The 15,281-nt window shown below is 41.5% G+C and overlaps 1 protein-coding gene across 2 annotated transcripts in view; it reads left to right on the top strand.

Moving 5' to 3' along the window:
- SORT1 (sortilin 1) overlaps positions 1–15,281 on the top strand; it is a 59,934-nt gene that overhangs the window by 11,340 nt on the left and 33,313 nt on the right. For both annotated transcript variants that reach the window (XM_033094094.1, XM_033094095.1), the window contains exons 2-3: positions 8,129–8,188; positions 9,620–9,693. In XM_033094094.1, the coding sequence (XP_032949985.1) occupies positions 8,129–8,188; positions 9,620–9,693 (134 nt within the window). The remainder of the gene's footprint in view (positions 1–8,128; positions 8,189–9,619; positions 9,694–15,281) is intronic.

Genomic DNA, 15,281 nt, shown 5'->3' with positions numbered 1-15,281 from the left:
AAGTAGGGATTAGCCACAAGACCACAGAAATGAACTTCTGTGTTAGTTCATGGTCTCTAAAATGTGTGGCCCTCCGGCTTTAAAATGGGAGGCAGTAAATTTGTGGAGTCTTGCATCAGCAGCTATCAAGGTGGATGTATTTCGGAGGAGGCAGTACATGCTCTCTCCTACTATCTAACTTAATGAATCTCTGAAAACTGATTTGCTTATAAATGCCAGGCAATGACTCCTGCTGTCTAGAGCTCCCCTACAGAGGTCAGTAAATGGCTGTCAGTGCCATCTGGGACACTAGAAATCACTGTTCAGCAGGTGATGAACAAAAGACTGAATGTGGCTCTGAAAAGGTTAATGTGTCAGTGAATAATGTTAGATGTGGCCTTAAGTCTACCTTAAATAAGTCAAGACCACCTGTGTTAGCAGGCGCTCTCTGACCTATCCTGTAACTTGCTGTTAGCCAGTGTAATACCGTGTTTCCCCGAAAATAAGACCTAACCGGAAAATAAGCCCTAGCTTGATTTTTCAGGATGACATCCCCTGAACATAAGCCCTAATGCGTCTTTTGGAGCAAAAATTAATATAAGACCTGGCCTTATTTGCGAGGAAACACAGTAAGAATGAACTGACGTGGTCTGTGTGTACTTCTTCTACCACCCTTTCATATATCCTTTTTTTCAGAATAAAAACAAATTATATAGTTTTATTTTTTTTAAATGATTCCTGCTAATTGGAGGTGGGTGGGAAGTAATTCAGTCAGTCCAGAAAAACTATAAAGAAAAAAGCATCTCCATAAATTCTGCCAGTTAGAGATAGTTGCTGTTAATATTTTGAAGACCATCCTTCCGTATATCATTTTAACCATAAACACACACACACTATTTTACATGCTATTCTTAACCTACTTTTTACTCAACATGCTATGAATATCTTTCAATGTCAATAAATACCTGAAGATTTTCAGTACAGTAGTGTCTGGTGTATTGTTTTATTGCATAACATCTTATTTAACAAAGTTTCAATTCTTCATCTAGAATATACAAATATAGTAATATGGCATGGGGTTGTTATATGGAATAAACAATGCTTAGCGTAGTAGATGCTACGATGCTTAGCGTAGTAGATGGTGTCAACCCGATGGTCATTGGCGCCAATTCAACACCAACAGGAATCCCCAATTTGGGGTGCAGTGAAGAAGGAAACGTTAGGCGGTGCAAACAGCTCATTTGTGATACAGTCTGGCTGTGAAACAGCTGAATAGTGTTACAGCTCAATTATGAAACAGCACGGCTGTGAGGCAGCCCTGCTCTCCTCCAGTCTGCTCCACCTGCTCCAATCTGCTCCCCTCTGCCCTGCTCTGCTTTGGTGAGACTTTTTCAGTGTTTCAGTTCCAGCTGGTGAAACACAGCCTTTTATCTTTGGTAAAAAGGGAAAGTGCACACCCAGCTAGAAGGCAGCTGACTTATATAGAGAGAAGTCCCTGCCCCTGGTCCCTGATTAGTCTGTACTCATGTAAATGAGGATTCCAAATCTTTGCAGTTTGATTGGTCCAAAAGGCACTGTCCTGATTGGTCAGAATGGAGCCACTCTGAATGGTTGGTGAAGATGCCCATGGGGCTGTAGCTCCCATTGGACAGGGGAAACCTCAGTCTTATTGGTTGAAGTCCAATTCCAGGAAATCCTTCATAAGGGTTGGCTCCTATGACAGGAACACAGTGCAGGCAGGCAGTTCAGTGCAGGAGGCAGGCAATTTAGTGCGGGCTTCCCCTGAGGTGTGGTTTGTGTGAGAGGCCCCTGTTCAGGAATGGCGGCTCGGCTCTGTTTTAAAATTTGAGCCCAAATTAGCCTCCAGGAGTCTTTCTTGGTAGGTATCTTCTTTCTCAAGACCCACAGTGGCCTACAGGAAGTGCTCAGCAGTTGTTCGCTGCAATAAACACCCAAGTGCATTACATCTTTTGTAAAGCTGTGTAATTATCCCCTTATGATGAATTCCTAAGAGTGGCATTGCTGGGTCACATGGTGTGGACACTTTTAGTTCTGATTCACGTCACCAGATAGCTCTCCAGGAAAGTTGTGGCAGTTTATACGTCCACCCACAGTTGCACACAGGTGCTCTGCTCACCATCCATTTTGTCAAGCTTTTGTCTGGATACATTTTGTCAAGCTTTTTTCTTAAAGGTAGAAAATGTCATCACATTATATTTCTTTGATTTTCTTTTGATTACTAGTGAGATTAAATAGCTTTTCACGTTATTGGCCATGTCTATGTCCTTTTATGAATTGCTTGTTTGTGTCCTTTGCCTGTTTTCTTTTGAGGGTTTTGCCTTTTTCTTATTGATTTGAAAACTCTAAATTAACCCTTTGTCATGGTTACAAGTAATTTTTCTCAGTTTTTTATTTTTTTCAACTGCCCCTTTGGTAATTTGCTATTAAAAGTTTTTTATATAGTCAAAGTAATCCCTTTATTATATTATGGGTTCTGGTTTTTGTATTATTTTTTGTAACAGTCTTCTTGTTCTAAGATTATAAAAATATTCACTCATACTTCTAGGATTTTTATGATTTAACTTTTTGTATTTAAATTTTCCTTCTGTGTGGAATTTATTTGGGAGTGGGGTAACAAGGGAGTTTGAAATCCAGCTTTTTATGTTTTCCAAATAGCTAGTTTTTCCAAACTTTTTCACCACTAATTTGCAATGCTAGTTTTATCATAAACTAACAGAAACTTTGGGCCAGCCCGGTGGCTCAGGAGGTCGCTGGTTCGCTTCCCACATGGGCCAGTGAGCTGCTCCCTCTACAGCTAAGATTGTGAACATGAACAATGGCTCTCCTGTAGGCGTGAGTTGCTGGGGGCTGCTGTGTGCTGCCATGGGCAGCCCTGGGCTCAGGGAGCTGTGTCCTACACAACTAGATTGAGAAACCACGGCTTAAACTGCAGGGGGGGTGGAGTGGAAGAAGGGGGCGGAACTTTGTCCAGTCTTGGACTTTAATTCCATTGATCTGGCTTTTTCTGTGCCAGTAACTGTGCTACAGGATTAACATTATCTCGCTCGAGTAGAGGATTAATATTATCTCTCTCTAGATGTGGCAAGTTTTGTGCTCATCTACTCCTGATAAATCAAGTGACATTTTACATAGTTTTAAACTTCCTAGTTTCTGAGCTTCCTACCCTAGGGTATGATTAAGTAATCTGAATTACTGTGTTTACTCTGTGGCCTCTCTGGATACTGACTTTTCGGATTGTTAATCACACAAACAGCATACTTACGTGGCTTCCCTTAATTTTGACTAGCTTCTAAAACATACATTTGGCTAACAGCTTAGCAATATGTAGTGGCCAGATCATGTTCCCTTTGTGCTAAATAATCTAGCTCTTATGAATACTATGTTACAGCAACACAGCTATTGTTCCCCAGAAATAAAACATGCTTCACAATCTCCCCCACCTTCTCCATTTACATTGTCATGTATACGCTAACACATAACATCATTTTTGTAACAGTGCTGGAGGTAGACATTCACTCTACTTTCTGTTGGCTGGACTTCTTGACTCCTAAATGTTTGTATATGTTCAGTGTTTTAACATTTTTATATGTTCAGTATTTAAATATTACCGTGTTTCCCTGAAAATAAGACCTAGCCGGACAATCAGCTTTAATGCGTCTTTTGGAACAAAAATTAATATAAGACCCGGTCTTATTTTACTATAAGATCCGGTCTAATATAATATAATACAATATAACATAACATAATTATAATACCAGTTCTTATATTGATTTTTGCTCCAGAAGATGCATTAGGCTTGGTCTTATTTTCGGGGAAACACAGTATAAGCTATTTGTTGGTAGTATTGTGTTGGAGGTTTGAGGTTTTCTTTTCCTAAAGGGATTATTCTGCCTTTCAGTTCTTTCTAGCCACACGCTTTGTCCTCTGCTCATATTTCTTTTATTCATCTTACTTTGCCTTGATTAGAACAATTGAGCCATAACTTGTTGGTTGATTACATTCAGCTGTATATACCATTGGAAACCATGCCATTTTTGAGTATATGATCCTGTGGTCTCTTCTCAGCTTTCTCTGGGTATTTCAAGCAGAAGGCTTTTCTTCTCACACACCTTTCCTTTCTCTATTTTTATTTTCCTTTGATTCCCACCTTAACTTTTTGATCCTGATTTTGAAATTCTTATTTAACAAGTACTTAATGGTATCTACTGTATACCCAGCACTTTATTAGTTGGTGATACTAAAATTGTATTTCTGTTACCCTTTAAGATTTTTCAGAATACTTGCCTGTATATTCATGTTTGTCCTACCCACACAGCTACCTTCTACCAATATCTTGTTCTTGCTTCTATGTGCTTCCGCCTGCTTCTGTAAGGCCTGCTTAAATCTCAGTATGCAGACCTTTCTTTCTCCATACTCAGATATTTGAATTTCTCTTCTGTATAGTCTACTTCTGGCCAGTGCCCTTAAACACTTTGATGTGTGCAGGACTGCTGGACCACATTTTGATGTGTGGATGGAGTTGATGGTAACTACAGCCTGTGTGGCCTCCCTAGGCAGCCCACTCATCTCTTCAGCTGCAGGAGACACCTGGGTTCTACCTGGGTCCCCTCCCTACACTGTGGCCTGATAGTAAGCCAGGACAGATGTAGGCCCGCGTTTGTTTCCTGTCTCTCAGGGATGATTGTCCTTCGTTGAAGTCCAATGTCTTGAAAACTATTGTTTTATATATTTTGTGGGTTTTGTTTTGTTTTGTTTTCCTAGTTGTTTCAGGTGGGAAGATAAATCTGATTTCCTGTTACTCCATCTTGACCTGAAGCAGAAGCACTCTCAATAGAATTTTACATTTCATGCTCTTTTTTTTTTTAATTTTTTTTTTTTAACAGGACTTTATTGGGGAATAGTGTGTACTTCCAGGACTTTTTTCCAAGTCAAGTTGTTGTCCTTTCAATCTTAGTTGTGGAGGCCGTAGCTCAGCTCCAGGTCCAGTTGCCGTCGCTAGTTGCAGGGGGCACAGCCCACCATCCCTTGCGGGAGTTGAACCGGCAACCCTGTGGTTGAGAGCCCATGCTCCAACCAACTGAGCCATCCGGGAGGCAGCTCAGCTCAAGGTGCCGTGTTCAATCTTAGTTGCAAGGGGCGGAGCCCACCATCCCTTGGGGGACTCGAGGAGTTGAACCGGCAACTTGTGGTTGAGAGCCCACTGGCCCATGTGGGAATCAAACCGGCAGCCTTCGGAGTTAGGAGCACGGAGCTCTAACCGCCTAAGCCACCGGGCCGGCCCTCATGCTCATTTTTGCCATGGGGAAATTAAGTGAGTCTGGCCTTATCTTTTCACTTCATCATCCACCTTTTTAGAGATTCACAAGTAGTTCTTAAAGAAAGTGAATTTAATATTTATTGAGTGCCTTCCATGTGCTATGTTACATATTCGCTAAAATGAATAGGCTGGATCCCTGCACCAGATGGGCTTCAAGTCGAGTGAGGGAGGCGTCAATGTTCTGGTTGCTATTAATATAATTAAAAGTAACACCTATTTTGCAATGTCTTAGATGCTACCCAATGTAGTGACATGTATGCTATGTTAAATGTAACAAATGATTAAGCATCAGAATTGATGGCCTTTTGCTGACACTTGTGAATTCTGTCCGACCTGACGGTGACCAGGTTGCCCTCCCTTTCCTGGACATCTGCAGTCCTTCTCCCATTGATGGGGAGAATTGTACGTATGCTCTCGGTCCCCCAACTCTCCTGAATTTGTCTCCTTTCCATATGATCTTGTCTTTCCACCTGAGTTTTAGTCTGTTGTTAGACCTGATTTCCGTTTTCACCAGCATAAGAATGTTAAACACTGAAACGTAAAAAATTAGCTTCATTTGCTACAGATGAATGAGTTTGCGTCAATGAGTTTATTTTCCAAAGTAAAATTTAACTGGCTATTGGAAAGGGAAGGAGAGAGGGTTAAGAGTAGCAGAAGACCAAAATTATAGTTAATAAATCGGTCCTACATTTCCAGAGGAACTCTTTGGATGATGATTGAGGTGAACTGTCCTTTGAGTTGTTTACGTGAATCTGCAGTTTGCTAGTGACATCTAATCATCCTCCCCGTTCTGTGAATGGCCAGTGGGAAACTGAGTAATGCTCGTGTGCACTGACTGGGTCAGGTGTGTGGAGAATTGTGCAATGCGCAGTAGTGAAAGGTGCAAGTCCTCATTGGCTCAAGACTAACTATTGTGGCCTGATCAAGGTAGCCAGAACTCCAGTGGTGGATTTTTTTTTTCATCCTAGTCGGTTGCTGTAACCAGAACCTTCCTTGGAAAGATAGCCTCTGTTTTGATGACTGCTAGCCCTGTGTGGCCTATCCAGTGCTTGTGATAGATAGCTCTGGATATTTCTGCTTCTCCTCAAGGAACTCATTGATGTGATTTCAGACACTGTATCCTTACTCAGGAGAACATGCCGTCTTGCTCTGTGTGGAATATCTTACAAGACACACTGCTGTGTCAGTTCTTAAGCTTCTGGTTCCAGATGTCGCTAGCAGCCCTACTTTTTCTCAGATGCTTGGCCGGCTTGCATGTATGAATAGCCTTTCTGTCCTGCAGAGGCTGTGAGAAGCTCTGCCTGAGCGTTTGAGAGTTAACCAGCGTTTACTGAGCAAGCCCTCTGTGAGGCACTGATTGTACTATTTACAGATTGTGCAGGAGATTCTGCTGACCTCAGAGGTCCTTACAGTCCAGAGGGGAAACAGCATAGGTGAATTTAGAGGCCCATTCAGGAAGACCACAAAAGAAAATAAGAAGATAAACAAAACAGTTATGTTTTGAGTTCTGTTTCCTTAGGCGTCTCTGTTGGGGATTGGTGGCTTGAGTGACCAAGCTACTGGCATCCCACCATTTACGAACATGTTCTATTTTGAGATTAAGTTTGTGGTTTGGGAAGGATGTATAACCATTTTCAACAGATGCTTATTAAGTGCAGAATATTGTGGTAAGCACGGAACACCAAGAAGTGGGAAGTGTTCTCTGCTTCTAAGGAGCTGCTCATATTTGGAAAGGCAGGGCCTGTTTAAGATTTTTTAAAATCTTAATAAGGTGTAAGTCTTCGTAAGAGAAAAGAATAATCATCAACACTTAGAAATACATACTAAACTATTAATCCCTCCAGGGAGCGGGGCTTGGAGTGGTGGGGCCTATGGCGGCGGGAGAGGAAGGCTGTTCACTTTTTCTATATACATTTCTGTATGGTTGGACATTTTTACTAAGTGCCAATATGGCCTTTTTGGAATTATTTCTTTGTCACTTAAAAAAATGATAAGAGACTAGAATATTATACGCACTATGTTAACCTTGAATATCTCTGTGTGATAGGATTATGAGTGATTTATATTTTCTTATACCTCCCTATTCTTGTGTACGTTTTCTATATTGGATATATATTATTTTATAAATAGAGAAATAAAGTATTTGAAAACCAAAACCCAGAAGTACCTACAATGATTATTAAAACTATGTGCTTGCCATATTTTGGATACAATATATTAGCTTTCCCTTTTTTATCTCCTCACTCTCACCATAATTCTCTTAAGGTTGTTCTATTATTATTATTAATTGTCATTTTAAAAGGTGAAACAAGGGCATTTGCTCTTGCTTCTGTGCCTTGTCATTTTGAGTTAGCCTAGAAGCAAAAGAAATCCAGCTATTAACTATTCAGCTACACTGTGAAGGCTGCCTAGAAACTTTTAAATTATGCTGATAGGGTTACAGTTATATCTGTCAATGTGGGCTGTGATCTCTTGTTTCCAAGCATCCTAAGAATACTTTCTGTATCTTTATATTTAGGACTGTTGGATAAAACAATTAGATTGTCCCATGTCCCCATCTGGTACAGTGAAGAAAACTCATCTGCTTGGCTTACTTTTGTATGAGAGAGAATTAAAATTTCCAAGTTGTTTGTAATTCAGATTAAGTAGTTAAATCCTGTGTAGCTCAAATTTTGTTCTGGGAATCCATCTCCCCTTATAATTATGAACTTAATTACTTTGAAAGTAATAGTGTTCTGAATTATTTAAGGAAACCAAAGGTTGAAGCAGAGGTGTCATTTCTAAATGAATTTCTCTTTCTTTTTCCTGTAGCATGTGTTTGATGATCTCAGTGGCTCAGTGTCCTTGTCCTGGGTTGGAGACAGCACTGGGGTAAGTATATTTTGAGGCTATGAATTCAGCCTGGCAAGAGGACGGAGATTTGAGGAGTTTGAGCACTGAATGTTGCTACTTTCCGAAACTGTTTCCAGCCTCAGTCACAGAAATGCATGTTTGCAGGACAGACTTGCAGGAAGCTGTGGTGGGGTTTGGTTTTTGCTTTAGAACTGGAAACATCTGTGACCACTTTCTTCCATAATAGGAAGATAGACACCTTTTGAGTCCCTGGTGGCTGCTTGGCATCAAGATGGGCAGGAAGAAGGAAGAGGAAAGAGAATGCTATTTGCTGAGGAGGGAGCCTCACCAGACTTGGGGAAAACCCCTGTGTAGAAGCAGAAAACTGCACGTTATACATCTTGGCCTTTTCCCTCCAAGTTGTATCGATCCTGTGTCCTTTCCCACAGTTATTGTTGCAGGACTGTGGTGCCCGTGGGCTCAGGGTTGTTCAGCTTCATCTGTTGTCCCTCCCCTACCACGAGGGAAATGCTGCCAGAGCTGGGGATGGCAGGTGATCCGTCAGCGGCTTTTCCCTCCTCGTCGGCACATAGCGGGTCCTCAGTGGGAGGCTGTGCTGAGGGGGATGCATGGGCCTCAGGCTTTAAGTCAGGCCTTGGTGTTGCCTGGCTCTGTGATCCTGCCCGGCCCAGCTCATACCCTCCGCGCTCCAGTGATGTATGTGCCACAGCACTGAGGCACACGACGGCCATAGCAGCAGCCTAAAGAAACAGAAGTTTGGTGCTGAAGAGCAAGTTATAAATTTCTTACTTTAACTAATTTTTAAGCTTCTGGTAGAATTTCTTTAAGCATGTCTCACTCAGTTCCTTCTAAAATTTGAGTTGTGCTCTAATTTCCATGATTTGTCCGTTTAGTTAAGATAGTCAATATCTACAAGATTTCTTGTTGTATGGCTGTTTGAGACTTCCTAGCCTCTTGCACTAATCTATCAGAATCTTTTCCTCATGCATATTTTTATCTAGAAAAATATTTATTTCAGAAATTAATTTCATGGAGATCTAACAGTTGGGAGAAGAAGAAAAGGAGATATATGTGACACAGTGACCTCTATGGCAGCGCCCACCCTGTTCTAGCCTCTGAGAGCAAGAAGAGATGACTCCTGCCCGAGAAGATCTTACAATAATATGGATACAAATAGTTAAATCCTTCCTTTATTGTACTGTGTAGTTGATTAGCTCTGTCTCACTGCCTCAAGTGTAGGTAAAATGGGACCATCTCAACAAAATGAGTTGAGACCTTGCATCATGGCAAGCCCTAGTAACTTGGTCCTTCTTGGTTTTCTGACACATTACAAGATAGGCTACTACAAAGCAGAGCTGTTGGCAGCCTTTCAGATGTTGATTTAATCCCATCACAGACAAACAATTGGACTGCCTTTCTTATTGACCGAATGCTTTTGTCTCTCTCCAGATCATTCTAGTCTTGACCACCTTCCATGTACCACTGGTAATTATGACTTTCGGACAGTCCAAGCTCTATCGAAGGTGAGATGAATGATATATGGTTGGGGCACTGACTAAGTAACACATCGTGAATATACCATTTACCAGACATGATGGAGTCTAACAGTTGGTTTAAAAGATCTTCTAGGGGCCGCCCGGTGGCTCAGGCGGTTGGAGCTCCATGCTCCTAACTCCGAAGGCTGCTGGTTCGATTCCCACATGGGCCAGTGGGCTCTCAACCACAAGGTTGCCGGTTCAATTCCTCGAGTCCCGCAAGGGATGGTGGGCTCTGCCCCCTGCAACTAAGATTGAACACGGCACCTTGAGCTGAGCTGCCGCTGAGCTCCCGGATGGCTTAGTTGGTTGCAGTGTGGGCTCTCAACCACAAGGTTGACAGTTCGATTCCTTGACTCCCGCAAGGGATGGTGGGCAGCGCCCCCTGCAACTAAGATTGAACACGGCACCTTGAGCTGAGCTGCCGCTGAGCTCCCAGATGGCTCAGTTGGTTGGAGCGCATCCTGTCAACCACAAGGTTGCCAGTTTCGACTCCCGCAAGAGATGGTGGGCTGCACCCCCTTTAACTAGCAATGGCAGCTGAACCTGGAGCTGAGCTGCGCCTTCTACAACTAAGACTGAAAGGACAACAACTTGAAGCTGAACGGCACCCTCCACAACTAAGATTGAAAGGACAACAACTTGACTTGGAAAAAAGTTCTGGAAGTACACACTGCTCCCCAATAAAGTCCTGTTCCCCTTCCCCAATAAACTCTTTTTAAAAAAAAAAAATCTACTAGCCATCTGCAATTTTGACCAAACTGTCACATTCAGCACACTTTTAATATTTACTTAGCAATCTGAAGAGGTATGAAAAGGAATCTTGTTCCAAGGAGATTCGGTTGACCTGACTGGATGGCAAAACAATAAAGGAAGATGGGGGAAGAGTCTATAGGGGAGTGTGTTTATTAATTTAAATGGTTATTTATTTGTGAGAAGGTAGCATTGAGTTCAACTCTTTTTACGACCACAAAATGGTTTTCATATCCCTGAAGTAACAATTCTCACTGTGCCTTCCAAGTGAATATATTTATCTAATTTGTTGAGCCCCAAACAGACTATCTCTAGATCAGGAGGAGGCTCTGAGATCAGACCTCCCAAAGTGCCTTGCAATGTTCGCGCTGGTAATGATGGTGGAGCGTTTGTTCTAGAGCTGTAGCCTATCCGGTGCCATTCACAAAGTTTGAGAATTGTCTTCTCAAAGGTTCAACTTGATTCTTTTCCTTAACCGTAAAATTCAAGACCAGCTAACTCCCAGAAATTGCTGATTGACTTCTCAATTTGTGCCTATCCCATTTTTCCCCAAGGGATCTAAAGAAATATGGCGTCCTAGCAGGTGACATAGAAACTACCTCCAGGGCCAAGGGATCTCCCAGCAGCCATCGTACTTTCTCAGAGTTCTGTATTTGACTGTTGATCTTGGCCCAGGTGGGAACAAACCCACGTTGAAGTTCTGAGATGGATCAGCCCAACCTCTCTTCCCCAGTAGGTGTGATTCGTGACTGCTGCTCCTGAGCCTGGAGCCAGTGCTCTCTGCCCTTTAACACAGCAATGTTGGTTTAAAAATAGTCCAAGAAGGAATTGCCATCTTGGAATCGCTGTAAGCTTCATGAAGGCAAGGTGCTTGACTAACTTGGGGTTCTCCAGCTACTAGCCAAACGATTGACACATGGTAGGCAGGCAGTCCATATTAATTGAATGAATGAATGCCTTGGCTTCTCTATAATTTTTAGACTGATGATATTTTTTTATTTGTATGATAAGAATTAACAATGGACTGTAGAATTCTAGTGCTAGAAAGGCTATAATTCGTAGGTGATTTTGTTTATTCAATTAGAACAATTGTTGAACCATCAGATAGGTGAAAAGTATCCTGTTTGGGAGGCAAAAAAAAAAACGTATAAAAAATTGTAACTTCGGTAACTCTTTCCAGTGTTTAAGCAATCTTGCTGTCATGAATTTTTTCCTTATGATACAGTTTCTCTTACCAATTTATCTTTCATTATAAAAGCAATACAACCATATTATAAAACATTTGGAAATTTCAAAGGAAAGAAAAAATTCACCCTAATGTCGAGTGTAATCTTCATTTATTTACAATTCATTATCTTGATTTTTCCCCTTTAGTACTGTATCATATGGCTACCTAGTCTTGGGAAGTAACATGGTTGCAGCATAAAGTTGCCAGGTTTTGTTGGCAAATAGGCCTGGGATTGAATATCAGCACTATCATTTGCAAGTAGAATGAACTTGGACAAGTCATTTAACCTCCCTCCTGTCGAGTCTCTTTTTGTCATCTGTAAAAGAAAGATGACAATAATGGTCACCTTAGAGCTGGTGTGAGCTATGCTTTGCAGTGCCTGGCGTAAGAACTTGGTGGGGTTAGCTGCTGCCATGCTAACAGCTAGTGATGGCATGTAAGCAGGGTGTACTGGCACTGCGTAGCAGCAGCTGTTAAAAAGAAAAGCCTTTCATGCCAGTTGGTAAAATGTCTGCCCCCGGATGCCTCCATGGCTTCTACGGGTGCCCCTGCCAGCATGTAGCTGGCATTACAACCCATATCCATTCTGATTGGCAGTGCTCGTACCATGATGTTTTTCACATTCCCTCTGCTGGTAACCTATGATTTTAATTAGATTGACAGAATTTATTTAATCATTATTCTCTTGGACACTTAGGTTGTAGCTAATTTTTTTCACTATTATTAATGCTGCTGTGATGACTATCACGCAAATATGTGTCATAGAGGATGCTAATTTCAGTTCACTTTTTAGTAGCAAATGAAAACCTCTTCTCTGATTGACCCCTATATGGTGTGAAGGCTATTTACTGATCTCCTTTCCAGGTTGAATTATCTTCTATACCTGTTGTTTCAGCCACTTTTTTGCTTGCCTTCTGAATTCACTTTTTCTTCTCTACATTGCTCTTTAATCATGTGGCCAGAACTGGACCTGACAGGTTCCTGAGTCAGACCCATGAGGGGTAAAATGGGTTTTCGTGACTTTCTTCCCCATCCTTTTGCTTTTCAATATTGTGCTTACCTTAAGACAGCCAAAAACAAAACAAAAACGGTATCCCTGTGTTACTGTTTAAATATCTACCACCATCTGACTCAGCCCTTTTCATCCTTTGTTTGTCTAGTCTGTGAGAAACCCCGAACATACACTTTACTAAAGAGCAATCCTATTTGTTTCTGGAATGGGATCATGTTACTAAGGTGCTTTCTCTGCATGTTGCACGGCAGTAGTTTTTGTTGGTGGTGTTTGTTTTTACCAAGGTCATTTTGAGTTGTAGTTATTTCATCCTTGCTGCGAATGGAAAAGTCTTTCAGAGTTTAGGTTGAAGCTGTAAATGTGCCCTGTTGCCTCTCCATCTGGGCTGCCCTGGCCTGATGTGACTCATGTTGTTGAACACATGTTGTGAACAGTCAAGAGGCACACGTCACTCCAGAAATGGGATAGGGAGGGAGCAGCTTGATCAAAGTGAGTTCTGCCTATAGTGAGGTTGCCCAACGGAGAAATAAAATAAAAGCCTGTTGCATCCACTCTGAAGACTCTTCTGTGTTGCACAGTTTGTTTTTTTTTTTTTTAAAGATTTTATTGGGGAAGGGGAACAGGAGTTTATTGGGGAACAGTTTGTACTTCCAGGACTTTTCCAAGTCAAGTTGTTGTCCTTTCAATCTTAGTTGTGGAGGGCACAGCTCAGCGCCAGGTCCAGTTGCCGTTGCTAGTTGCAGGGCGCAGAGCCGGGACTTGAGGCATCAAACTGGCAACCTTGTGGTTGAGAGCCCGCGCTCCAACCAACAGCCATTCAGGATCAGCGACAGCTCAGCTCAAGGTGCCCTGTTCAATCTTAGTTGCAGGGGGCGCTGCCAACCATCCCTTGCAGGAGTCGAGGAATTGAACCGGCAACCTTGTGGTTGAGAGCCCACTGGCCCATGTGGGAATCGAACCGGCAGCCTTCGGAGTTAGGAGCGCGGAGCTCTAACTGCCTGAGCCTCCGGGCCGGCCCCCACAGTTTTAAATGATGATATTATTTACAGGATTATCTTTCTCCACTAAATCTCATGTGGTCAAAGGTTCATTTGGGATTCAAATAAAAGGCAGCTAATCGCCACTTGCTCTGAGTAGTACAGCACGGAGGCTGACAAGAATAGAAGTTAGACGGAGTAGACTTTAGTCTTTCGATTGTGAAAAAGAATTGGTGAAAGGTTTGGGAAATAAATAAATAGAGCCCCTAGGAGTTAATGATTAGATAAAATTGAATATGTTAATATCTTCAATTTAAAGGAGTCATGTTTGAATAGTACAAATTGTGATTCTCTGTTAAGGAATATTCATATAATACATTGGAAAGTCCATTTGCTTCTCACTTGGGCACGTATGAAGTTAAAAATGAAGTAAACTAACTATAGATAAGATGATAATTTGATTTTTGGCAACTGAAAGATGTTTTGTACCTTTTGTTTTATGGCCTCTTATAAGATCATTAATGAAGCACTTGTAAGCATTATTCTATACCAGCATTCGTACCTGATTACCACAAAATTGCTGGCCTATTTTATTTGTGATTTTTGTTTCCTAATGACAGTTGTTGAAATTTTGGAAATTAGTAAGGGAATCTCTAACAGATTTCACATCAAAGTTTATTCCATAGTTGATGTAAGTTTCTCAGGATGTTACTTGAGATTTTAAAAAAAAAGAATAACTTAAAGATATGCAGTAGATATTGAAGCAAAGTACAGTAAACCACCTTCTCCAAGCCATCCTGTATGATAGCCCTTTTAATGATATGCTTGGTTCACTTTTCACTGGGTCAGACAGTTGGAGTAAAAAAAAAAAAAAAAAAAGACTACAGTATTTGGAGTTCAGTTTACTGTAAATTCAAATTCTGCCAATTTTACCTGGAAACAATTTCAGGTCAGTGATTCCTTTGGCACATTTTAATAAGCTACATTCTCCCTACTGATGTTTTAACTGGAAATCTCAATCCAGCCAATTCTCGTTCTTGACAATAATTATGTTCCGCATAGTCTGCATGAATACTGAATTAGTGAGTACTGAACCATCGCTCCAAAGGGAAATACAGGGTTGGGTTCCTGCAAACCTCTGGTCACAGTGTTCATGTTTGTCAGTTGATCAATACATAACCTTGTTTTATGTGTGTTTCTGGTTAAAGTTACCTTATTTAATATTGTTGATTCTGTAACATTGAGCTCACAACTAACTCATGTCCAAAAGAAGCTTATCTAACTCATATATTTTCTATACAAGGCACATCGCAGCCTTGTGCTCAGGAACACTAAACAGCACTTCATCGCTATGCTTGGGGGCTATTTTAAACAGCAAAATCACCATTAAAAGCACAGGAATACAAAACGTGTGGTACTAAATAGACCGTGAGGAAGACATTTGTTTATAATAAACGAGCCTAAACAAGAAGGCAGAGCACTCCCTGACTGGCCCTCAGCTGGGAACAGGTTTGCTGGGTGACTCAGGTATTTGCCCGCCCTGTGCATGTCTGCAAGTGACCGCAAAAATGCCACGAGTATTGATTTGGGGATTACACATTTTAGT

Source organism: Rhinolophus ferrumequinum, chromosome 22 (assembly GCF_004115265.2).
Source record: "Rhinolophus ferrumequinum isolate MPI-CBG mRhiFer1 chromosome 22, mRhiFer1_v1.p, whole genome shotgun sequence".
NCBI classification, from domain to species: domain Eukaryota; kingdom Metazoa; phylum Chordata; class Mammalia; order Chiroptera; family Rhinolophidae; genus Rhinolophus; species Rhinolophus ferrumequinum.
Note: the sequence above shows the minus strand (reverse complement) of the source record. Positions and strands in the feature narration are given on the sequence as shown.